The sequence below is a fragment of the Bombina bombina genome, chromosome 7 (genome assembly GCF_027579735.1).
Source record: "Bombina bombina isolate aBomBom1 chromosome 7, aBomBom1.pri, whole genome shotgun sequence".
Lineage (NCBI taxonomy): Eukaryota > Metazoa > Chordata > Amphibia > Anura > Bombinatoridae > Bombina > Bombina bombina.
In genome coordinates, this window is record NC_069505.1 from 272,841,804 (window position 1) to 272,868,624 (window position 26,821).

Genomic DNA, 26,821 nt, shown 5'->3' on the forward strand with positions numbered 1-26,821 from the left:
CCAGAATTGTAACTATATTTAAAGGGACAATAAATACCTTGTAATTACAAGATTTTTCTGCAGTTTTGAATGAATACATTGGGCCATGTTTAAAGTGAAGGTAAACTTTGATGAATGAAAGCTCGTTTTTTTTAAATACTATTAAAAACAGGGGCACTTTCATTCATCAAAGTTTAAAAGGCAGCCGTTTTGATTAAAAACTTACCTTTGTTTTTTTTCACAGCCAGAGCAGCTTCCCCCACTCGGAGATCCTCTCTTCACACGTCATCAATGACTAATCCAGCTTTCTGCAATCACGGCATGGCTTCAGGCAATGACTACCCTGGAGGGAAAGCCGTGATTAGAGGAAGCTGGATTAGTCATTGATGACGTGTGAAGAGAGGATCTCCGGGTGGGGGAAGCTGCTCTGGCTGTGCAAAGAAGAGAGGTAAGTTTTTAATAAAAACGGCTGCTTTGTATACTTTGATGAATGAAAGTGCCTCTGTTTTTAATAGTATTTTTAAAAAACGGGCTTTCATTCATCAAAGTTTACCTTCACTTTAACAAACGCCGGACAGCTAGGGTTCGATTGGCTGTTCAGAGTAGTCTTGGGTGATTGAAAACTACCAGCTTAGAGCTGGTCTATAGGTTAAGAAGCAGCCCTGATAACCACTGCTTCTTAAAGGGTCAGTCTACACCAGAATTGTTATTGTTTTAAAAGATAGATAATCCCCTTAATATCCATTACACAGTCTTGCACAACCATCACAGCTATATTAAAACACATTTTACCTCTGTAATTATCTTGTATCTAAGCTTCTGCAAACTGCCCCCTTATTTCAGTTCTTTTGACAGACTTGCATTTTAGCCATATCAGTGCTGACTCGTAGGTAACTCAACGTGCATGAGCACAGTTATGGCACTCATGAACTAACACCCTTTAGTGGTAAAAAAAACTGTCAAAATGCACTTTAGATAAGAGGTGGCCTTCAAGGTCTAAGAAATTAGCATATGAACCTCCTAGGTTTAGCTTTCAACTAAAAATGCCAAAAGAGCAAAGCAAAATTGGTGATAAAAGTAAATTGGAAAGTTGTTTAAAATGACATGCCCTATCTGAATCATGAAAGTTTATTTTGGACTAGACTGTCCCTTTAACTACTGGCTGCACTGAAGGTTCTCCAAAGCTGCAGCTTGATAAATGGAGCCCGTTGGGTAAAAGCCACCATGTTAAAATCTATCTTTCACTACAATCCATTGCTGACTGGTTTGCACATGTTCAGTAACTCTCCTTCAGATGGTATTTGCATTAAATGTGTTTAGTGTCCCTTTAAATGCAATAGCCAAGCTCCTACCACTTGCCTTGTTTTGGAGGAGCCAATGTAGACTTGTTATTGAAGCAGACACAGCTAGTCACTGTCATGTTGGCAAAACATCCATTGGTTTGTGTTTGTATCACTGTTGAAGCCAAATAGGGTCAGATGTGGTAGAATTAGGCTTATGAAGCCTAAGAACTGCAAAACCCACAATTGAAATGATTAAAGGGACAGTATACTGTAAAAAATGTTTTTCCCTTAATGTGTTTCCAGTAAAAAATGCATGAGAATTTACTTTTTAAGATTTATTTGTGCATATGAGCTGATTTTGTGTTTTAAAGCCATATCCTTATAAAATGGGTTGAGTCTGTAGGTATAATCAGATCTCATTACTTTCTCACCTTGTGTAAATACCTGCTTCTTTATCTTATATCTGTCCATAAACCAAAGACCAATACTTGGAGAGAACAATGGAAAATAACCATTTTATTACCTTATCTCTTCTATACCCCATTGGGAGTGTAATTTATTCTGCTGGTTGTGTTTACACAGCTTATTTATAGTTTGGACCTAAGGCCAGAAACTTTCTGAATGGGGACAGCACAGGCTAAATTAACCTTTTCAAATGCCAATATAAGGGTGAAGGAAATACTTGTAAACAACTTAATATACTCCAACAGGTAAACTATATCATTAGGGGAGAACATTTTTTTGTAAACTGTCCCTTTAAATAGGAAAAGGGGGCAAAATAAATAATGAAATTATTCTGCATAATTAATGATTTTATATTACAATCTCAGGGTGCTTATTTTCCATTATTAATTGTTGTATTTGTTAATTTGAATGGGATTTGTAACAAAAAAAGTAGAAAAAGATGCAGTTTTTTTTATCTCTCATACTTTTTGAAAAATGATAATGATCTAATTTTCCTTTCTTCAACATGATCACTCAATTATTTGTGGCAGCATGACCATAAAATCTCTCAAGTCGCAGGACTTGAAGCCATTTCTCCTGCTACAGAACAGTGTTTTTTAATTCCAGTCCTCAAGGCTCTTGAGTCCAGATTTTCATGATATCTGAACAGGTGGGAAACAAAACAGTTGATCAGACAGTAACCATGGATACTAAACTGCTTTCACCTATCAGCTGACTATTTCACATGTGCGCTAGTTCATATATCATGAAAATCTGGACTGTTAGGGGTCCAGAGAACTGGAATTGAGAAGCACTGCCATAGATTACTCCTATTTTGTATGCATTATTTATTTTTTATTTTTTTACAGGAAAGTTATTTTAAAGCATACATTTTGTATACAAAGTTTTCTAGAACCCCATTTTTCTAATGGGAAACCTGGAAAATCTGTTTCATTACCAATTTACTCATCCCCTAGAAAAGCACTCATCAGGGGACGCCTTTCTGTACACATACAGCAGTACTCTTGGCTGCATTGGTTTGCAAAGGTTTAAAGGGGCATTAAACATCTCAAGATATTAATATTGTTTAATTACATGTAGTAAAACAACTTTGCAATATACTCTCCTTATTTATTTTGTTCTCTTTAACTGTAATTTTTTCTGAATATTGTGGGCTTTCCAATTCATGTTAAACATGCATAAACAATATTTAGACTTGGCTGATAACTACAGTAAGACAACAAGAATGACTTGTAATTACAAGATGTTTACTGTCCCTTTTTAAACTTGTGGGGGTGGGTGGGGGGGATTCTTTTATGTCTACTCTAGAGAAAGATCTGTAGGGGTGAGCACTGCCCTAGCTATGCTCTTTGAGAGCTCTGTATGATAATGTAGTACATGCTATTTTAAAGGGACAGTCAACACCAAAATTGTTATTGTTTAAAAAGATAATGCCTTTACTACCCATTCCCCAGCTTTGCACAACCAACATTGTTATATTAAAGGGACACTGAACCCACATTTTTTCTTTCATGATCCAGATAGAGCATGACATTTTAAGCAACTTTCTAATTACTCCTTTTAATTTTTCTTCGTTCTCTTGCTATCTTTATTTTAAAAGCAGGAATGTGATGCATAGGAGCCAGCCCATTTTAGGTTCAGCACCTAGGATAGTGCTTGCTTATTGGAGGCTTACATTTACCCACCAATAAGCAAGCATAACCCAGGTTCTCAACCAAAAATGGGCCGGCTCCTATGCATCACATTCCTGCTTTTAAAATAAAGATAGCAAGAGAACGAAGAAAAATCGATAATAGGAGTAAATAAGAAAGTTGCTTAAAAGTGCATGCTCTATCTGAATCATGAAAGAAAAACCTTTAAACCTCTAAATGTCTTCCTGTTTCTAAGTAACTACAGACAGCCTCTTATCACATGCTTTTCTATTTGCTTTTCACAACAGGGGAGTGGTACTTCATATGAGCCATATAGATAACATTGTGCTCACACCTGTGGGTTGTGGATGACACTGCACTAATTGGCTTAAATGCAAGTCAATAGATAATAAATAAAAAGTCATGTGATCAGGGGCCTGTCGGAAGAGGCTTAAATACAAGGTAATCACAGAGGTAAAAAGTGTATTAATATAACCATGCTTTCTGTGCAAAACTGGGGAATGGGTAATAAAGGTATTATCTATCTTTTTAAACAATAAAAAATAGTTTACTGTCTCTTTAAGAGCTCAGAGAGTCCCTGTAGGATAACATTTGCGTAATGATACCTTCTCTGGCAGAAAGCTATATGGGGCATCTTGATTTCACCACAGAAAGGGGAACAAATTCATAGTGAATTTCTGTGCATAGTAGAGCCTAACCTAGATTTAATATTCAGCAGTCCAGGGCACAGAGGGCCCAAGGTCTGGGGGAGAAATAGCACCCAGAATATATAGGTGTGCACAGAATGTGTACAATCCTAATGCAGGGGAGCCTTTTATTAGTTCAGGTTATGTGTCTGTCAATCCCAAAATCATTATACAGTACAGCAGGTATATTATTATTACGATGTTGCCTTTGGGGTCCTAAAAAAATTGCACCAGTGCCCTCTGTTGGGTAGGTCCATTAATGCAGCAGCCAAATACATTTCTAAACCTGTACAATCTCATAGACTATCGGGTAATAAGACAAGATTCAATCAGATCTATCTGTTCAAGGGTACCTCTGGCTCCTAAGAAAGATCTTGGCTCTGTGGTCTGACGTTGACCACAATTTGGTGACATCGAACAATCATATTTGGACAAAGTAGGGTTGTTTTAATATCAGTTCATCAATCTATGGGGGATTTTACAGCTATAAAGTTTGTCCAGTCTGATATCAGTAAAGTGTTTCTTAAGTAGCTGATGGTGAAGAAAAAAAACTGCATTAAGGATTTTACCGAACAAGATGCTCAGTCCTCTGCAGTAAGGTCTCTGAAGTAGGTGAAGTTGTGATTTGATTATCCAAGAGTGAATTTAATAACTTCATACAAGTCCCATGAATATATGAATACAAAACACAATGTCACATTTCATAAAGGATTAAAAGGTAAGGCTGTTATAGATAAGTGCATGTGATTCACCATAGAATTACCTGAGAAGTGTTTAAGCAAGTCAGATTTTAGTGGTTCTGTCTGCTGTGTGCTATAAATATCAAGGTTTACAGAGGCCACTAGCAAAATAGATTTATATGGACATTTTTATTTCTTTTATATAGGTGGCGAGAGTCCACGATTTGTTACATATGGGATATACATTTCTACCAGGAGGCGGCAAAGCTTCCCAAACCTCAAAGCCTATAAATACCCCACCCACCTCGCTTATATCTCAGTTTAAATGCTGCCTTCTTTGGAGGTGGTTAAGTATGATGTGCTTCAGTGTATATTGAAGTCCGGTTTTTTTTTCTCTCAGACTTACAATGCTTGTCAGAGGGACATTAAGGGAGTTTTTGCCTAAAGTTATGTTCTACCTCTGTTTAAAACCTTCTTTTGGGGCTATCTGTAAACCGGTCACAGGGATTCATCTCCTGCCTCCCTTTATGGTTCTACATACTCCTATATCTGTACCTCTGCTAATGTTTCAGCACTGGTTTAGCCTGCATTTGTGGACGAGTGTCTGCTTTATTACGGTAAGTGTAATTTTTTACTAAGGCACTCCTGACTAATTTGGGCACTTTTTTTTACAAGAAAGTTTATCGCTTTATTTTTATATATTACACCCCTGGGACTTTAGTTTATTTCTCTGCTTAAAAAACATATTTGCCTAAATTGTGTTTGAGGAATTATATTCTGCTGCTATGCGCTAAGGTTTTTTTGTTTAAAGATTTGAGCACATGCATTCTTAAACCTTGTTGCTTACCTTACCCGGTCAATTGAAATCTGGCAAGCGCGCTTCCGAATATTTTTTTATTTTATTTTTTAAACCCGCCCCCTATGACCTAATTTTTGCAGTTTTTTCACACACTTTTTTGCAACGATTTTCCACATTTTGGCCTTAGATGCTCTCTACATCCCTCAGTGCCTCCATATTATAAGGGGCTTAATGTTTACCCACATAAGATTTTTATACTTAAAGCTCTTTTTACAAGTGTATTTAGGAGTATTTAATTATCTTTGCAAAGACTTTTTCCTAAATCCTCAGTCTTTTTAAAGGGACAGTATACACTCATTTTCATATAACTGCATGTAATAGACACTACTATAAAGAATAAGATGCACAGATACTGATATAAAAATCCAGTATAAAACTGTTTAAAAACTTACTTAGAAGCTGTCAGTTTGGCTCTGTTGAAAAGGTAGCTGGAAAGCCCACTGCAAGTGGCAAATAAGACACTACCCCCCTCCCCCTTCTTTTGCATATGAAAAGACCCTTTACCCAAACAGGAGCAAGCTGGAGAAGGTAGCTGACGGTATTCACATAAAACTTTGGGGCTTGGTTAGGAGTCTGAAAATCAGAGCAATGTTATTTAAAAATAAGCAAAACTATACATTTATTTAAAAAAAAAAAACTTTATGGGCTATATAAATAGATCATCTACAAAACATTTATGCAAAGAAAAAATGAGTGTATAATGAATGTCCCTTTAAGCATAAGAGTGTTTCTTTCATGTAATTAGCAAGAGTCCATGAGCTAGTGACGTATGGGATATACATTCCTACCAGGAGGGGCAAAGTTTCCCAAACCTCAAAATGCCTACAAATACACCCCTCACCACACCCACAATTCAGTTTTACAAACTTTGCCTCCCGTGGAGGTGGTGAAGTAAGTTTGTGCTAGATTCTACGTTGATATGCGCTTCGCAGCAGGCTGGAGCCCGGTTTTCCTCTCAGTGTGCAGTGAATGTCAGAGGGATGTGAAGAGAGTATTGCCTATTTGAATACAATGGTCTCCTTCTACGGGATCTATTTCATAGGTTCTCTGTTATCGGTCGTAGAGATTCATCTCTTACCTCCCTTTTCAGATCGACAATATACTCTTATGTACCATTACCTCTACTGATTCTCGTTTCAGTACTGGTTTGGCTATCTACTATATGTAGATGAGTGTCCTGGGGTAAGTAAGTCTTATTTTTTGTGACACTCTAAGCTATGGTTGGGCACTTTATTTATAAAGTTCTAAATATATGTCTTTAATCTTATATTTGCCATGATTCAGGATGATCAATATTCCTTATTTCAGACAGTCAGTTTCATTATTTGGGATAATGCATATGAATAATCATTTTTTTCTTACCTTAAAAATTGTTTCTATTGACTTTTTTCCCTGTGGGCTGTTAGGCTCGCGGGGGCTGAAAATGCTTCAATTTATTGCGTCATTCTTGGCGCGGACTTTTTTGGCGCAAAAAATTCTGTTTGTCATTTCCGGCGTCAAACTTGACGCCGGAAGTTGTTCGTGTTTGCGTCATTTTTTTGACGTTTTGCGCCAAAAATGTCGGCGTCACCGGATGTGGCGTCATTCTTGGCACCAAAAATTTTTAGTCGCCAATAATGTGGGCGTCTTTTTTGGCGCTAAAAAATGTGGGCGTCATTCTTGTCTCCACCTTTTTTTCACATTATTTCAGTCTCATTCTTCTTTGCTTCTGGTTGCTAGAGGCTTGTTCATTGGCATTTTTTTCCCATTCCTGAAACTGTCATTTAAGGAATTTGATAAATTTTACTTTATATGTTGTTTTTTCTTTTACATATTGCAAGATGTCTCACATTGACCCTGGATCAGAATCTACTTCTGGAAAGACGCTGCCTGATGCTGGTTCTACCAAAGTTAAGTGCATTTGTTGTAAACTTGTGGTAACTGTTCCTCCGGCTGTAGTTTGTGATGAATGTCATGATAAGCTTGCTAATGCAGATAGTATTTCCATTAGTAATATACCATTACCTGTTGCTGTTCCTTCAACGTCTAATACTCAGGATGTTCCTGTTAATATAAAAGAATTTGTTTCTAAATCTATTAGGAAGGCTATGTCTGTTATTCCTCCTTCCAGTAAACGTAAAAGGTCTTTTAAAACTTCTCATTTTTCAGATGAATTTTTAAATGACGGTCATCATTCTGATTTGTCTGTTTCTGATGAGGATATTTCTGGTTCAGAGGATTCTGTCTCAGATATTGACACTGATAAATCTTCATATTTATTTAAAATGGAATTTATTCGCTCTTTACTTAAAGAAGTTTTAATCGCATTAGAGATGGAGGATTCTAGTCCTCTTGATACTAAATCTACTAAGCGTTTAAATTCGGTTTTTAAACCTCCTACAGTTATTCCTGAAGTTTTTCCTGTCCCTGATGCTATTTCTGAAGTAATTTCTAGGGAATGGAATAATCTGGGTACTTCATTTACTCCTTCTCAAAGGTTTAAGAAATTGTATCCTGTGCCATCTGACAGGTTAGAGTTTTGGGACAAAATCCCTAAAGTTGATGGGGCTATCTCTACTCTTGCTAAACGTACTACTATTCCTACAGCAGATAGTACTTCCTTTAAGGATCCTTTAGATAGGAAGATTGAATCCTTTCTAAGGAAGGCTTATTTATGTTCAGGTAATCTTCTTAGACCTGCTATTTCTTTGGCTGATGTTGCTGCCGCTTCCACTTTTTGGTTGGAGGCTTTAGCACAACAAGTATCAGACCATAATGCTCATAGCATTGTTAAACTTCTTCAACATGCTAATAACTTTATTTGTGATGCCATCTTTGATATCATTAGAGTTGATGTCAGGTATATGTCTTTAGCTATTTTAGCTAGAAGAGCTTTATGGCTTAAAACTTGGAATGCAGATATGTCTTCTAAGTCAACTTTGCTTTCTCTTTCTTTCCAAGGTAATAAATTATTTGGTTCCCAGTTGGATTCAATAATTTCAACTGTTATCGGGGGGAAAGGAACTTTTTTGCCTCAGGACAAAAAATCTAAAGGTAAATATAGGGCCGCTAATCGTTTTTGTTCCTTTCGTCAGAATAAGGAACAGAAGCCTGACCCTTCCCCTAAAGGAACGGTTTCTGTTTGGAAACCTTCTCCAATCTGGAATAAATCCAAGCCTTTTAGAAAGTCAAAACCAGCTCCCAAGTCCACATGAAGGTGCGGCCCTCATTCCAGCACAGCTGGTAGGGGGCAGGTTACGATTTTTCAAAGACATTTGGATCAATTGGATTCACAGTCTTTGGATTCAGAGCATTGTTTCACAAGGGTACAGAATAGGTTTCAAGGTAAGGCCGCCTGCGAAGAGATTTTTTCTCTCTCGCATTCCAATAAATCCAGTGAAGGCTCAGGCATTTCTGAAATGTGTTTCAGATCTCGAGTTGGCTGGGGTAATTGTGCCAGTTCCAGTTCTGGAACAGGGTCTGGGGTTTTACTCAAATCTATTCATTGTACCAAAGAAGGAGAATTCCTTCAGACCAGTTCTGGATTTAAAGATATTGAATCGTTATGTAAGGATACCAACATTCAAAATGGTAACTATAAGGATTATTCTGCCTTTTGTTCAGCAAGGGCATTATATGTCCACAATAGATTTACAGGATGCATATCTTCATATTCCGATTCATCCAGATCACTTTCAGTTTCTGAGATTCTCTTTTCTAGACAAGCATTACCAGTTTGTGGCCCTTCCGTTTGGCCTAGCAACAGCTCCAAGGATCTTTTCAAAGGTTCTCGGCGCCCTTCTTTCTGTAATCAGAGAACAGGGTATTGCGGTATTTCCTTATTTGGACGATATCTTGGTACTTGCTCAGTCTTCACATTCTGCAGAATCTCATACGAATCAACTTGTGTCGTTTCTTCAAAGACATGGTTGGAGGATCAATTTACCAAAGAGTTTGTTGATTCCTCAGACAAAGGTAACCTTTTTGGGTTTTTAAATAGATTCAGTGTCCATGACCTTGTCTCTAACAGTAAAGAGACGTCTGAAATTGGTTTCAGCCTGTCGAAACCTTCAGTCTCAATCATTCCCTTCGGTAGCTTTATGCATGGAAATTCTAGGTCTCATGACTGCTGCATCGGACGCGATCCCCTTTGCTCGTTTTCACATGCGACCTCTTCAGCTTTGTATGCTGAACCAATGGTGCAGGGATTTTACAAAGATATCACAATTAACCCCTTAATGACCACAATGTACCCTGTATGTCACTGGTCGTTAAGGGTTTTTTCAGGACATAATGGCACAAGTCTAGCAAGAACACGCTATTAATACCCTCCCTCAAGCAGGCTTTGTGGAATAGAGCAATCTCAACACTGGTGGCAAGACCGTGCTATAAAACATTCAAGTCCCAAAAAAAGGCCAGTGACATACAGGGTACGTCACTGGTCCTTAAGGGGTTAATATCCTTAAATCCCAATGTACGACACTCTCTGACGTGGTGGATAGATCACCATCGTTTAGTTCAAGGGGCTTCTTTTGTTCGTCCAACCTGGACTGTGATCTCAACAGATGCGAGTCTGTCAGGTTGGGGAGCTGTATGGGGCTCTCTGACAGCGCAGGGGGTTTGGGAATCTCAGGAGGCGAGATTACCAATCAACATTTTGGAACTCCGTGCGATTTTCAGAGCTCTTCAGTTCTGGCCTCTTCTGAAGAGAGAATCGTTTATTTGTTTTCAGACAGACAATGTCACAACCGTGGCATATGTCAATCATCAGGGTGGGACTCACAGTCCTCAGGCTATGAAAGAAGTATCTCGGATACTTGTATGGGCGGAATCCAGCTCCTGTCTAATCTCTGCGGTTCACATCCCAGGTGTAGACAATTGGGAAGCGGATTATCTCTGTCGCCAGACGTTACATCTGGGCGAATGGTCCCTTCACCCAGAGGTTTTTCTTCAGATTGTTCAAATCTGGGGACTTCCAGAAATAGATCTGATGGCCTCTCATCTAAACAAGAAACTTCCCAGGTATCTGTCCAGATCCATGGATCCTCAGGCGGAAGTAGTGGACGCGTTGTCGCTTCCTTGGAATTATCATCCTGCCTATATCTTTCCTCCTCTAGTTCTTCTTCCAAAAGTGATTTCCAAAATTCTAATGGAACGTTCGTTTGTGCCATACTGTATGTCAATCATCAAGGGGGAACTCGGTTACCTAGCCATGAAAGAAGTATCTCTGATACTTTCTTGGGCAGAGACCAATTCCTGTCTCAACACTGCAATTCACATACCAGGTGTGGACAACTGGGAGGCAGATTATCTCAGCCGTCAGTCATTACACCCGGGGGAATGGTCTCTCACTCAGGATGTATTCTTACAAATTGTTCAGATCTGGGGTCTTCCACAAATAGATCTTTTTAGCCTCTCGTCTGAACAAGAAACTTCCAAGATACCTTGCAAGGTCAAGGAATCCTCAAGCAGTAATGATGGATGCTCTAGCAGTCCCTTGGTCATTCCAATATGCTTATATATTTCCTCCTCCTAGTTCTACTACCCAGAGTGATTTCAAAGATCAAGATGGAACAATCATCTGTACTTCTGATAGCCCCTGTGTGGCCTCTCAGGATCTGGTATGTAGATCTAGTTTGGATTTCCAGCTACCCGCCATGGCATCTTCCTCTAAGACCAGACCTTCTGTCTCAAGGTCCCTTCTATCATCGAGACTTAAAATCTCTGAACTTAATGGCGTGGAGATTGAACGCCTAGTTCTCAGTCACAGAGGTTTTTCAGACTCTGTAATTAATACTATGATACAAGCAAGAAAACCTGTTTCCGGGAAAATGTCTTGATTGGAAAACTTATATCTCCTGTTGTTCTACTCATATTTTTTCTTGGCATGCATTTAGAATTCTTCAGTTTCTTCAAGATGGTTTAGATAAGGATTTATATGCCAGTACTTTTGAAAGGACAGATTTCTGCCCTTTCTGTCATGTTTCACTGAAAGATTGCTAATCTTCCAGACATTCATTGTTTTGTTCAGGACTTATCTACAATAAAACCTGTAATTAAATCTATCTCTCCTACATTCTTTAAACTGTTCTGTTTCTTTAAGCTATCTCTTCTGTTAGAAGAGTTTCAATATTATCCGCTCTTTCTTGTGAAACACCTTACTTGATTTTTCATCAAGACAAAGCAGTTTTGCAGACTACTTTAAAATTCTTGCCAAAGGATGTTAATTATGACAACATTAACAGGGGAAATTGTTGTTCCCTCTTTGTGTCCTAATCCTAAAAATGATGGAGAAAAATCTTTACATTCTTCGGATGTTGTCAAAGCTTTTAAATATTATGTTGCTGCCACCAAAGATTTCAGAAAGTCTTCTAGTTTGTAATTTTTACTGGTTCACGGAAGGGTCAGAAAGCTTCTGCTATTTCTTTAGCCTCTTGGTTAAAACTTCTGATTCACAAGGCTTATTTGGAAGCAGGTCAGTCTCCGCCTCAGAGAATTACTGCTCATTCTACGAGATCTGCTGCCACATCTTGGGCTTTCAAGAATGAGGCTTCAGTTGATCAAATCTGCAAAGCAGCCACTTTGTCTTCTTTGCATACTTTTTTACCAAATTTTACAATTTTGATGTTTTTGCCTCTTCAGAAGCAGCTTTTGGCAGTGGTCACTCATTGATTCTGTTGTGTATACAAATTTCTTTGTTTTTTTTTAGTTATTAAAATACTTTATTTTGGATATTATTTTCAATAAAAAAGCTGTTTATATTTTATCCCTTTTTATTTTGTTACTCGTGGTCTTCCACATCTTGGGTATTAGGTAATAGGTCCTCTCCCTATTATGGGTTGTTTTAACATAGCACATCTTTTTTCCTGTTCCTTTTTTATGGCTTTTTTATACTCCATCTTTTACACCTCACTTCCTGGCTATATGTTAAACTGAGATATGAGTGAGGTGGGTGGGGTATTTATAAGCTTTGAGGTTTGGGAAACGTTGCCTCCTCCTGGTAGGAATGTATATTACATATGTAACAAATCGTGGACTCTTGCCACCATGAAAGAAATTAATTTATCAGGTAAGTTCTTACATAAATTATTTTTTATTGGTGTCCATATTAATTTGTCATCAATGGATAAATCAACAATAAAGTTATAAATATACTTGTTTCTGTCATAGTAACTGAGAAACTTCCAACCTGTGAATGATATTCTATGTCCAAAACTCAAAACACATTTTTAATATTTTCTAAAACTGCCTTCAACAGCAACCATTTCAGAGGACTGTAACAAAGTGGGTGATCCAACTCTCCAATATAACATAGTAGGTGATCCAAATAAAAGATGTTGCAATTCAGGTCCCATGAATGGAGGCAATGCTTGATATATTTGTAGGAACGTAGGACCTGATTCTCTAAATCAGATGCCTATGAACATTTCCCATGATGCTTAGCCAGCATTTCAGCTGGCTGAGCATCATGGGAAATATAGTTCCAAAATCTCTGGATGGCCAAAACTGATGACCCCTGCTAAATCTTTCTGATCAGGGCAAGATTATCTAAGATTTCTTGTCAATACTGTTAGGGTTCTCAAAGAATTTTAGAATCGCAGGAGACGCGCCTACATTACAATATAATGCACACAAAAAAATTTTTTTTTAATCCATCCAATTGTTTGCTTTTTTGTTAAATTGTAAACATCATCAGCGTTCAGCTGTTGAAATTCTTTTTCTACTTATTCTTGGTACGAAAGGTAGCTATAGATATTTATTTCCTGAATTTGACGACACAACTTTCTAATTAAAATGTTCACGATTTTGTATTTAGCCACTCTAGAAATGTCTGCATCAAAAAATTAGATTATTGTTGAAAAAGCTTATTTTGATTCCATTTTTTCTACCACTAAAGACATTAACAAATCTGCTAACATTAGTGGACGAAATACATTTCCCAGGACATACTTTTAATTATTTGTTAGGAAGGCCCAAAAAATACTTAATTGCTCATGATTGAGACCTCCAGATTTAAACCACAAATCACAAATGATTACCCAATGAATTCCCCTGGTCTTTCACTTTCTGAAACTGTCAGGTTTATCACAAATATAACAAATATAAAGTGCAATGTCATTTGTAAAAGATACACAGAAATATGCAAAGCATGATTGTAATTCATTTATAGTTACACAAAAACTTTCAAAGTGTAATCAAAATTTTTTAAATTTCAATTTAAAAAAAAAGCTTTTTTTAGAATCTTGTGAGGGATCTCGCACTACAGGGGGATCATTTTAGATCATCTCATTTGAACAGAGAGCTTTAGATAATTGAGCCCTACTTATTGAGAGAGGCATATTTTTGTTAGAAAAACATAATAATTTTTTTAATAATAATTTGCTTTTTTTATAATCTTGCATCTATTAGCTGTCAGATATATTATCAACTTATTTCAGAATCCCTGTTTTTGTGTGAGGGGGTTCTTTTTTTTTTTTTTTTTAATAACCAACCATCCTGTGTATATATTAATCAACATTGTATTGCTATTATTATCTTTGTTTGTAAAGTGCTTCCAAACATTGTAGTGCTGATGAGTAGAGGTACATAGGGATTTCTAATTATAGAAAACAAACAGAACAAATAAATGCAGAAAGAGGGGGGGGGGGGGTCCTACATGAAAGAGCTTTCTTTTATGTATGTATTGTGCACAAATATTCTATGGATTATTTTTCTTTGAGACGAGTACAAAGATTAATAAATACACATTTATCACAACAAAAAATTGTAATTTAAATATTTATGCAGCTCACACAGAAAACAAAGACCAATACAATTTACAGCACTTTAGCAACTGTGTATCGGATATACAGAGCAATGAGTGAAACTGTATGTAGTAGTACCTGGAGAAAAGATAAACTGAATTTAAATGACTACATATATTGTGTGGGTACTTAAATCTGTAATTATATTTTATATAGAAGATACAAAAGCTGGCCTGTAGTATTCTCTGAGCTTTTATTATATTTTTATTGTTACTAAATTGAAGAGCTTCCAAATCCTGTCATCAAACTTTGCAATAAATTCATCTTCCGGAGTGCTAAACATAATTAGTAATGACATCATTTATGGCCTACTTCCATTAAATCTATTGGTCATGAATTTTGCAGTCTAAAGGATAAAATGTGTTGTATTGGTTTTCATCAATATCATTAAGGGTAAAATGTCTATAAGCAACTATTTAAGATGATTTATGAAAAAAAAGCTAATAAAAACTAATTTGAAATGTAACATTTGTTAAGTTGAAACTTTTGAAAATTAGAACACATGTCAAGGTGAACTTTTTTTTTCCTGTTATTTAAATGTTACTAAAGATATTTTATCACCCACTGAAGGTAAAATGTATTTTTAACCAGAAATAAATATTATTTTGTATTTTAATGTGTATATAAGCAAATCTATTATACACAGTGATATGGTATGTGTTCAGTGTTCAATATTAATTATTTATGTTTCCAAATAGGGTCAAACCAAGTTACCAGCACATTTAAAAAGGAGAGATTCTTGTGATGCAACATCCAAAGAAAGAAGGACTGATTGTGTCTCTCCAAAATCTAAAACGGAAGGTTCTGAAATGTCCCCTAAAACAATTGGCAGATTCTCAGTAATAAGCACAGAAGATGATGCAACAGTTATGTTACCAAATTATCAAAGGTTTTCAGCACCTCCTGATGTTTACCTGGACCAGATTCCTTCTCAGCCCGTAAGGACCTCTGTTCCGCGTGCCCATACCTCATCACCTATAAACTCTCTTTTCTGTGGGCATGTTTCCAGTGATTCTGGTGATGAAGTTCCTCTCTCTAAGTCCAAAGATGGTCAACCATCAACACCAAGCAGAGGAGGCACTACGGACTTTATGAAAAAAGCAGCGGCCTTCTTGCATCGATCAGGAAAAATTAGCACACACAGTCCGGAATCTTCCAGTTGCCAACCAATGAAAATCCCTTCAATCAATGTCACGTCTTTTCACTCGCAGTCTTCATATGTGAGCAGTGATAATGACTCGGAGATTGAAGATTCAGATATCAAGAAAGAATTACAGAGTCTTCGGGAAAAGTATGTATGCGATTAAAAAATGTAGTGTTTTACAACCTACGATTATTTAAAAAAAAAAAGTATGTAGCATAAAGCAGTTATCCCAAACCTGCCCTAAGAAACCCAAATAGATTAAAGGTTCATCTTCCCTATACTTATGTAGATAAAAAAATTTTTTATTGATTTACAAGAAATCTATAGTCCAGCAAAGTTTTCTTTTAAACCAATGGCAGTTTTTTGGGGATGGGATTGGCAATTATAGACTCAAAATTGTGTAGTGTAGGAAAGAGAACTATTGAATCTATATTTTTTTTTATTATTTAAAAAGGCCAGAGAAGGGTTAGATTGATTTATTTAATAAATATATAAGGTAACTTCCCACAGACTTATAAGTGGATATATGGAAGTGCCTCATAAGCATATAGTTTTCTTTATAGATTTTTTTATTTATTTATTATTATTATTACATTTTAAATTGCCTTTGTAAGAGTTCATAATGTAAAATTTGAGTTGCTTAAAGTGAATGTAAACTTTAATGAATTAAAAGCCAATCTAAAAAACGGGGGCACTTTAATTAAAGTTTACAAAGATGCTTATTTTTTTTTAAAGTACTTAACATTGTGTTATGGTAAGCATAACGCCAATCCTCCATCAACATCTGCTGCTTTCATTAGCACATAGATGACAAATCCCGCTTCCTCCAATCCGTTGCATTGCCCCACGGGCAGGACGCCAAAGGGGGCACACAATGATTGGAGGAAGCCGGATTCCTCATCGTTCTGCTAACCACAGCAGGAGCTGCAGGCGGAGGATCGGCGTTATGTTTACCATAACGCAAAGGTAGGTATTTTAAAAAATAAGCATCTTTGTAAACTTTAATTAATTAAAGTGCCCCAGTTTTTAAGAGTATTTGAAGCGGGCCTTTAATTCATTAGAGTTTACATTCACTTTAAGTGGTTTATAAAAAAGCACACATAAAGATACGATTGTTTTCCTATGTAATTTAATTGTTTTGTTAGCAGCAGACAGTGGTCGTCATATAGTAAGGACAGATTATTACTCATCAAATCAAACCTAAATAAAGTAAATTGCAGAAACTTTACAGGAAATTACACTCAATACAATTAGTTTTATCCCATATTTGTCACATTATAAAGATCAAACAAATAACTATAAACCAATAAAGACGTTTTTGTAAAGAGATATGAAGGTCAAGATTAAACTGTGGAGATAGAGCATGCAATTTTAGGAGACTTTTCAATTTAACTTCTATTTAACTTATCTATTATCTTTTATTAAATTAACTTTGTTTTCTTGGTACTCTTTGATGAGCATATCTAGGTAAGCTCAGGAACAGCAATGAAATCCTGGTACCTAGCTGCTGATTGGTGGCTATGCAAATATGCCTCTTGTGATTGGCATAACAGATAGTGTTAAAAGCATATAAAACCCCAAATGTTTCTTCCATGATTCAGATAGAGCATGCAATTTAAAACAAATTTCCAATTTATTTCTATTTAGTTTGCTTTGCTCTTGGTATCCTTTGCTTAAAGGGACAGTATACTGAAAAATAGTTTTCCCTTAATGTGTTTACAATTGCTTTTTTAACAACTGCAGAGTAAAAAATGTATGAAAATGTGCTTTTTAAGTTTTTTGTGTGTATATTAAAGCTCTGATTTTGTGTTTTGAAGCCACAACCTAATAAAATGGGTTGAGCTTATAGGTATAATCAGATCTCATTACTTTATCACATTGTGTAAATATACCTGCTTCTTTATCTTATATCTGTCTATAAAACAATCACCAGTACTTGGAGAGAACAATGTCAAATCAACATTGTATTACCTTATCTCTGCTATATCCCACTGCTAGTGTAATTTCTTCTGCTGGCTGTGTTTACACAGTTTATCTATAGCTTGGACCTGCGGCCACAAACTTTCAGAATAGGTGGGGATACCACATGCTAAATCAACTATTTCAAATGCCAATATAAGGGTAAAGGAGCTACTTGTAAACAATTTAATACACTACAGCAGGTAAAGTGGATTATTGGGAACAAATTAAAGTGGAGAACATTTTTGAGTAAACTGTCCCTTTAAGAGGATCAGGAGTGGCAAAATCACTACTGGCAGCTAGCTTTTGATTTGTCATTGGCTGACCCAGTGTTTCCAGCTAGCTCCAAGTAGTGCAATACTGCACTTTCAACAAAGAATACCAAGAGACTAAAGCAAAATTGATAATGGAAGTAAATTGGAAACTTGTTTAAAATTGCATGCTCTGTCTGAATCATGAAAAAAGGGTATCCTGTCATTTTAAGCTAGGTCCCAATAGTTATTTACTCCTCTGGAGATAGCATTTGATGTTGGGGCCTTTTAAAGTTATGTGTTTTAAAGCAATTAGCTTAAGCACTAGCAAATGTGCACGTCTGTGTTTAACCCCCGCAAAGGGTTAGCAGTGTTAAAGGGGCACTCAAGTCAAAATAAAGTTTTATGATTCAGATAGAGCAGCAGTTTTAAGACACTTTCCAATTTACATGCATTATCAAATTTTGTACAGTCTTTTTCTATTCAAACTTTTTGAGGATCAAGATCCTACTGAGCACGTGCAAAAGCTTACAGGGTATACGTATACTAGTCTGTGATTGGCTGATGGGGGGCAGAAAATGGGAGAAAAATAAATTTGTCAGAAAATAAATATACTGCTTATTTAACCCTTTCATGACCGGGTTATAAAATCTACACGTTCCGATGTAGGCAAATTTGAAATCACGAGATCGTGCAAACGATCGCAAGATTTCAATGATGGGATCGGGTCTGGGGGGCGTCCCTATGATGGTAGGAACACCCTCCAGACCGCTATCAAATCCTGCAAGCGCAGTAGGCTTCAGGACAGCCATTGGTTATGACGTTGTATTCCGTCATAACTGCTTTAAAGCCCAGCGCCATTGTGACGGAATATAGCGGCGGTAAAAGGTTAAAATTCAGAGTAGGTGTTAAATCATTGTCTTTTTATTATGCACTTCTACTGCATTGAGTGGTCCTTTACGTTTTGGATACGGTATCATCATTTAGTTTGCAACTAAAACCCAGAGACGCAGCTGTATAGTTTAGTAGTCAGCTTATCTTACATTTGTTCTGCTTCCCACAAAACCATCATTTTGAAATAGTAGATAAATGTTATGACTAAAATATTCAGTGGTGGAGATTTGTCGTGCTACATACCTAATCCTAATCGCCTGCAGCTGTGAATCATACTCACTTTTCCACAGTTCTGTCTTCTAGTCATTGTTCTGTCAAGTAAAATAATTAAAGTGACGCTGAACCCAAATTTTTTCCTTCGCGATTCAGATAGCGCATGCAATTTTAAGCAACTTTCTAATTTACTCCTATTATCAAATTTTCTTCATTCTCTTGGTTTCTTTATTTGAAAAGCAAGAATGTAAGTTTAGATGCCGGCCCATTTTTGATGAACAACCTGGGCTGATCTTGTTGATTGGTGGATTAATTTAACCGACCAATAAACAAGTGCTGTCCAGAGTCTGAAACAAAAAAAATCTTAGATACCTTCTTTTTCAAATAAAGATAGCAAGAGAACGAAGACATTTTTTGGGTTCAGTGTCCCTTTAAAGAAACAAAAGTGAAGTGATTTTCATAGAACTACAATTTTGTTTCTCACTTTTTTAATTGAGTTTAATTAGTGTTATTGTTTAAATTTGCTGTTAACTTGTATTAGACTCAGCTGGCTCTGAAATCGCTTCAGAACCTATTGCATCTTAACCCCTTAAGGACCAGCGACGTACCCTGTATGTCACTGGCCTTTTTTTGGGACTTGATTGTTTTATAGCGCAGTCTTGCCACCAGCTTTGAAACTGCTCTATTCAACAAAGCCTGCTGGAGGGAGGGCATTAATAGCGTGTTCTTGCTAGACTTGTGCTATAATGTCCTGAAAAAACCCTTAACGACCAGTGACATACAGGGTACATTGGTCATTAAGGGGTTAAATTGGGCATTAAAGAATGTTATGTATGACAATTCTCATTTCTCACAATTTAAATGATATTATGCACCATAAAAAATACAGAATTACCAGACTTGTTACCCAATGTCAATGATATGCCCCCATCTAACCCTAAGGCCCCATAGCCACTTATGTCAGCCACATGCCCTCATCAGATTAAGGCTCTGTAACCCTTATGTCAGTCACATGCCCTCATTAGACTAAGGCCCTGTAACCCTTATGTCAGCCACATGCCCTCATTAGACTAAGGCCCTGTAACCCTCATGTCAGCCACATGCCCTCATTAGACTAAGGCTCTGTAACCCTAATGTCAGCCACATGCCCTCATTAGACTAAGGCCCTGTAACCCTAATGTCAGCCACATGCCCTCATCAGACTAAGGCCATGTAACCCTTATGTCAGTCACATGCCCTCATTAGACTAAGGCTCTGTAACCCTTATGTCAGCCACATGCCCTCATTAGACTAAGGCCCTGTAACCCTCATGTCAGCCACATGCCCTCATTAGACTAAGGCCCTGTAACCCTAATGTCAGCCACATGCCCTCATTAGACTAAGGCCCTGTAACCCTAATGTCAGCCACATGCCCTCATCAGACTAAGGCCATGTAACCCTTATGTCAGTCACATGCCCTCATTAGACTAAGGCCCTGTAACCCTAATGTCAGCCACATGCCCTCATCAGACTAAGGCTCTATAACCCTTATGTCAGTCACATGCCCTCATCAGACTAAGGCCCTGCAACCCTTATGTCAGCCACATGCCCTCATTAGACTAAGGCCCTGTAACCCTAATGTCAGCCACATGCCCTCATTAGACTAAGGCCCTGTAACCCTAATGTCAGCCACATGCCCTCATTAGACTAAGGCCCTGTAACCCTAATGTCAGCCACATGCCCTCATCAGACTAAGGCTCTGTAACCCTTATGTCAGCCACATTCCCTCATTAGACCAAGGCCCTGTAACCCTAATGTCAGCCACATGCCCTCATCAGACTAAGGCTCTGTAACCCTTATGTCAGTCACATGCCCTCATCAGACTAAGGCTCTGTAACCCTTATGTCAGTCACATGCCCTCATCAGACTAAGGCCCTGTAACCCTAATGTCAGCCACATGCCCTCATCAGACTAAGGCCCTGTAACCCTTATGTCAGTCACATGCCCTCATTAGACTAAGGCCCTGTAACCCTAATGTCAGCCAGATACCCTCATCTAACCTCAGATAAGACCCTAAGGCCCCAAAACCCATATGTCAGCCACATGCCCTCATCAATCCAAGACTCTAAGGCCCTGTAACCCTGTCATCCAAATGTCCTCATCACACCTCATAAAAGACCCTAAGGCTTCATAACCCCTATGTCAGTCATGCACTCATCAGACCACAAGGCCTCATAGCGCCTATGTCAGCCACATGCCCTTGTTAGATCTCAGATAAGACCTTTAGACCCTCATCAAACCTGAAATAAGACCCCAAGGCCCCATAACCACAGTTGCGTGCGAGCTATATCTGGTTTATCGTGCCTGTTTGCGCACGTGGGAAGTAGCTCACATATTATTAGCTAGCTAAAAGTAAATGTGTTCGCTTGAACGTAAATTCATTTAACGTGTGTCAGGTTAGCGCAACTTCAGAGATCTGGTTAACTGTTACATTTGAATGAAAAGTTGCACAAAAACACCAGATACATTTTAAAAGTACAGTAACAGTCATAACAACACTGTCTGATATACATTTTTATTGCATTTGCTTTTCCAATAATTTGTAAGGGCTCAGAGATATGAGGTCTCAGGTGTTAGGAAACAAAAAGGCAGACAAAGGGTTTTAACATAGATATACATACAAACATACATATATGTCTATGTATAGGTACGTAATATATAAAAAATATATATATATTAAATATACTGTAAAATATATAGATATATTGTATGGATTATTTACTATATTTTACAGTATATTTAATATTTTTTTTAATTTTTTTTTATTTCAGCAGTCCCTTAAACACACTTTACCTCAGATCAGATCCAAATATCTCTACGGCCCCTCTAGGAGACCCCTAACCCCTTTACAGGGGTTTAACTCTTATAAATATGCAAACAAAATCCCAATAACACATTAGAGCATTTTCTTTTTTACTTTTTATGTCCCTTTTAATTAGTTTTGTCATTTCACATGTATTTTTTTTTAATTATTCCTTCCATGCCCCTTTAAATCTTAAAACAATGTTATGGTTTTTTTTAAGATTTAAACCAGGAAAGGATTGAGTGTGTTGTACGATTCTTACAAATATATAATTCTCTGACCTACGACTAAGATTATGGATAACCTGTTTTGCATTTTTATTAATCCCTTGTATTATAATGTTGCACAGTATCCTATTTCACCGGTTCTAGACTAGCAAGCAGTGATCTAAATCTAGAAATACAACTGAGAATGTTTTGTCTGTTTTGTAATGGTGTGTGTGTGGGGGGGGGGGGTGGTATATAACAAAACTGAGTCTATAGGAAGGTTATAGGACAGAATGAACTGTGCAGAATCAAATGCTGCAGTTTGTTTTGTTTTATTTTTGTACATGAAATAGCTGTTTTTGCTTTTTGAAACCACAGCCCATTTAAATGAGCTGAGATCTGTGTAAAGTGATTCACATTTATATTTAATAGTAGAACGTTTTGGTTATTTAATTGTAAGCTATAACATACAATTATAATTTCAGTTAAAGGGATACTAAACCCAAATTTGTGATTCAGATACAGCATGCAATTTTAAACTACTTTCTAATTTACTCCTATTATCAATTTTTCTTCGTTCTCTTGCTATCTTTATTTAAAAAGCAGGAATGTAAATCTTAGAACCCGGCCCATTTTTGGTTCAGAACCTGGGATACACTTTCTTATTGATGGCTAAATGTAGCCACCAATAAGCAAGTACTGTCCAGGGTGCTGAATCTAAAATGTGCCGGCTCCTAAGATTTACATTCTTGCTTTTTAAATAAAGATAGCAAGAGAACGAAGAAAAATTGATAATAGGAGTAAATTAAAAAGTTGCTTAAAATTGCATGCTCTATTTACAGGTCGCATCCCCTAATCTTATTCTTGTTTGAAGATATTGACATCTCCTTCTTCCAATCGGGAAGATTCCATCTTTGATTGATATGGATATCATCCAATCAATATGCAGCAATGGTACCGTGTCTTTCGTTCCGCATTAGAAAGGATACTCTTTTATCTTACAAATTATTTATATTTAAAAGTCCCTTGCAAGTGTTGGGAATCTGAATAAGATGATTAAAACGAATATAAGATGTTTAATCATTAATCCCAGCATTTTGACATTGCATTACCAATTGCCTTTTAGCTTTTCTTGAATGACATCCAACAGGATGAATCAGACCTTGCGAGATTGTATAAATACTCGCTAGAAACACTCACAGGTTCCCTTTAAAAAAGCCATCACGTCAACTTGTCAGTGGCGTTTCCTGTGTGTTACTTAATTTGCAATAATAAGATAGTTACTTTTATAATTTGCAGTCGCTCATATTTGGTGATGATGTAGGCATCTGGCTGATATAATATATACCAATATTTTGTATGCGCAATTGATTATATAGTGGGGTGCATATATTTGAAATGATATTGAGCCCCTGTAACGTGTTATGTAAGATCCACCATTGTTTTTTTTTATTTAATTTCTTTTTTAATAATTTAGATTTTTATCATCAAGCTCTGTAAATACAAAGTAATAATGCACAAGATGTGCTTATATTGCAATCTAAAGAAACGCTCAGAAAAGAACGCAAACAATACAAATCACGTTAACAAAATTAATATTTCAAGGGACATAAAAACACTTTTTTTTTTCATTATTCATGTAAAGCAATATAAAAAGTCTACATTTCACTTTTATTATCAATTTAGCTTTGTCCTCGGATTCTTATTTGTTGAAGCGTATACCTGTAGCATTCACGTCTGTAGCACTTGATTGCAGCAAAGTTTGCGCAATGTGTAACAATGTCTTGCATTCTTACATAACTGCTACCATATAGTGCGCCACACACGTGCACAATCCTGAGCCCATCTACCTTGCTTTTCAGCAAAGAATAAAGAGAACAAAGTATATTTGATAATAGAAATTTAAGGATTTTTTTTTGTTTGATTTTTAATTGATTTAATATGTTTTAAATTATTTATTTTTTAATATGACTCCTTAAAGAATTTGTTTGTTTTATGTCACTGCATAGAGAATATGGCCATCATACAGAGAGATATGATAACTAGTGGCAAATTCTGTGAACAGAATGTCCTAGATGCACATTAATTTTTCTGAGTTCAAATCTTTCATCAGCTTTTTAATATCCTGTTGTGGAAATGCTGTATTTTATGCAGGTAATATTTGAAATTATTTCCTTTAACAATTGTACATCTGCCAAAAGAAATGGATAAGTGATCATTGTCATTATGTATAAATATATTCAAAATTGAATGTGAGTATTGTCCTTTTATAAGAATGAAGTATTTAGCTTTGAACATCTGCTCAGATTGGTTATCACTGAGTATTTTTAATAGCTCTAAATGTTAATACAGAATATATTTAGGTATCCATATAAATGTATGAATTGCTTGCTAGTTGTGTATGCAGAAGTTAAATCAGTGGTGTCTCATTGCTGTTTGAATCATTATTTACTTCCAGTGCTGTTAAAATCTCTATAAACAGTAATGTCAGCCTTATTTTCCAGCATGAGTTCATTTAAAGGGACACTAAACCCAAATTTTTCTTTCATGATTCAGATAGAGCATGCAATATTAAGCAACTTTCTAATTTACTCCTATTAACCATTTTTCTTTGTTCTCTTGCTATCTTTATTAAAAAAAAAAAGGAAAGGAAAGCTTAGGAACCAGTCCATTTTAGGTTCAGCACCCTGGAAAGCGCTTGCTTATTGGTGGCTACATTTAGCCACCAATCAGCAAAAGCAACCCAGGTTCTGAACCAAAAATCGTCCAGCTCTCAATCTTTACATTCATGATTTTCAAATAAAGATTGCAAGAGAATGAAGAAAATGGATAATGGGAGTAAAATAGAAAGTTGCTTAAAATTGCATGTTCTATCTGAATCATGAAAGGAAAAAAAATGGGTTTAGTGTCCCTTTAATACAATTTACCACTATTGCAAATGATAGTTTTATTTATTTTCCAGAATTCATATCCCTCACTTTGTCATTGTTTTTATATATGCATAGTTATAAATCTGAAATGAAAAGGATAGTTCACTGTAAATTTTATTTTTCCCTGAATGTGTTCCCGTGACTTGTTATGCCAGCTGCATCATATTAAATGTATGAGAAATTGCTCATTTATGCTTCTTTTTGCAAAATAAATAGCTGTAATACTCTTTGAAACCACAGCCCATCAAAATAGGCTTGGCTTGCTGACGGATCAGATCTTGTTTTATTATTCAAATGATTCCCTTTCTTATTTCTGTCTCTGTACAATACTTGAAAATGAACATTTTAGAGCTTTATCTCTTCCACCTCCCACTGTGAGTATAATTTATTCTGCTGGCTATGTTTACATAGTTTCTCAATAGCCTATACCTAGGCTTACCAGAAGTCCCACTTTTACTGGGATTGTCCCAGTTTGGAGGCGCTGTCCCAGTGTCCCACCCAGTTGTTCATTTTGTCCCAGTAGGGTTGCCACCTCCAGGTTTCAAATCATGTGTCCGGGTTTCAGACCACCTGAAACCCAGACACATTATTCAGAATGACTGGACTGTGGCTCTCCAGCATAGTTGGATGCTGGTAATTTGTTACATAGAGTCCTGCTTAGCTTAACGTTCGTGTCCTTCAAGGTTTACATTTAGCAATACAGGCTGAGTGAGCAGCATAGGTTTTTTTAAATTTTGTACTACTACTTGGTTTATTTTTCTAAGAATTTAACCCCCCCCCCCCCGACCCCTGGTGACATTGCCGGTAATACACCTTTCTTTAGGGGAATCATATGGGTATGACCAGGAAGTGCAGACAGGCAGGATTTTTGGCCTGGATCTTGCTTTACTTCATGCAGGATAGCATTTTGGCAATAATCTTCCTGCATTATGGTATAGAGTAGCCTCTTAAACAGCTTTAGCGGGTACGTGTTTCTTTTTTACTTTTATTCAATGTTGTATTTATGCCTTATCTGTATTTGGCTCTGTTCCTTAATTAGACACATAAAACACATATTACACTGCAGATATTAAATTGTGAAATTGATAATTATGAAAGTGATAATTATGCTTGATGTTTGGCATTATTTAGAATCTGAGATTTAGATTAATGATTTATTTGCCATGACAACGTAATGGTGCCTTTTTCACTAGGGGGTTGTGTTATGGTCTATTTAAACTGTGTGATTCACTTGTTTGACTGAGGAAGGGCAGAGTATCCACGAAACATTACACACATGAAAGCTACTACTTTAAAAGGACCGGAAATTGCCACACACCCTTGACCACGCTCCTGACCACACCCCCACTGGCACCGCACCAGGTGGTTCCAGTTTCACCTCTAAAAATTATGGTAAGCCTACCTATACCTAGATATTTAAATTTTTAGTATAGGTTTGAAAACTACAGGCTAAATCAGCTATTTCAAATGCCGATATAAAGGATAAGGAGCTATTTGTAAACAGATAAAATAGATCACTGGGAACAAATTAGGACAAAAAAGTTGTGGGGTAAACTTTCCCTTTAAGTCAAAATTATCCTTTCAGGATTCAGATAGAACATGCAATTTGTAAACAACTTTCCAATTTACTTCTATTTTCAAATATGCTTTATTCTGTTGGTATCCTTTTGTTGAAGAGTAATTAGGTAGGTTCATAGGCAATCAGGAGCATTCACATGTCTCTTAGTAGGGATATTCATTCAAATCTTTTGTTAGGATCTGAATGCGGAAGAAGGTGGTCACTCGTGGCATTTGGCTCTTTTCGGAACCGGATCTCTTCTTGTGAGATGAACGCCACAAGTGGCCGTCACCTTCCACATTCAGATCCTAACGAAGTATCCAAATGTACATCCCTAGTCTTTAGTGTTCTATAGCGGCAGCATTTGCAACAATATATAACACTGTTACAAAGTTGCAAAATGCTGCTGCCCTGATCTCCTATGTACCTACCTATAT

General features: G+C 36.7%; 1 protein-coding gene across 1 annotated transcript in view; it reads left to right on the forward strand.

Annotated features, from left to right (window-relative positions):
* Window positions 1-26,821, forward strand: part of WNK2 (WNK lysine deficient protein kinase 2) — a 331,019-nt gene that overhangs the window by 223,292 nt on the left and 80,906 nt on the right. Inside the window, exon 21 of the mRNA XM_053720758.1 lies at window positions 15,086-15,678. Within this exon, the coding sequence (XP_053576733.1) occupies window positions 15,086-15,678 (593 nt within the window). The remainder of the gene's footprint in view (window positions 1-15,085; window positions 15,679-26,821) is intronic.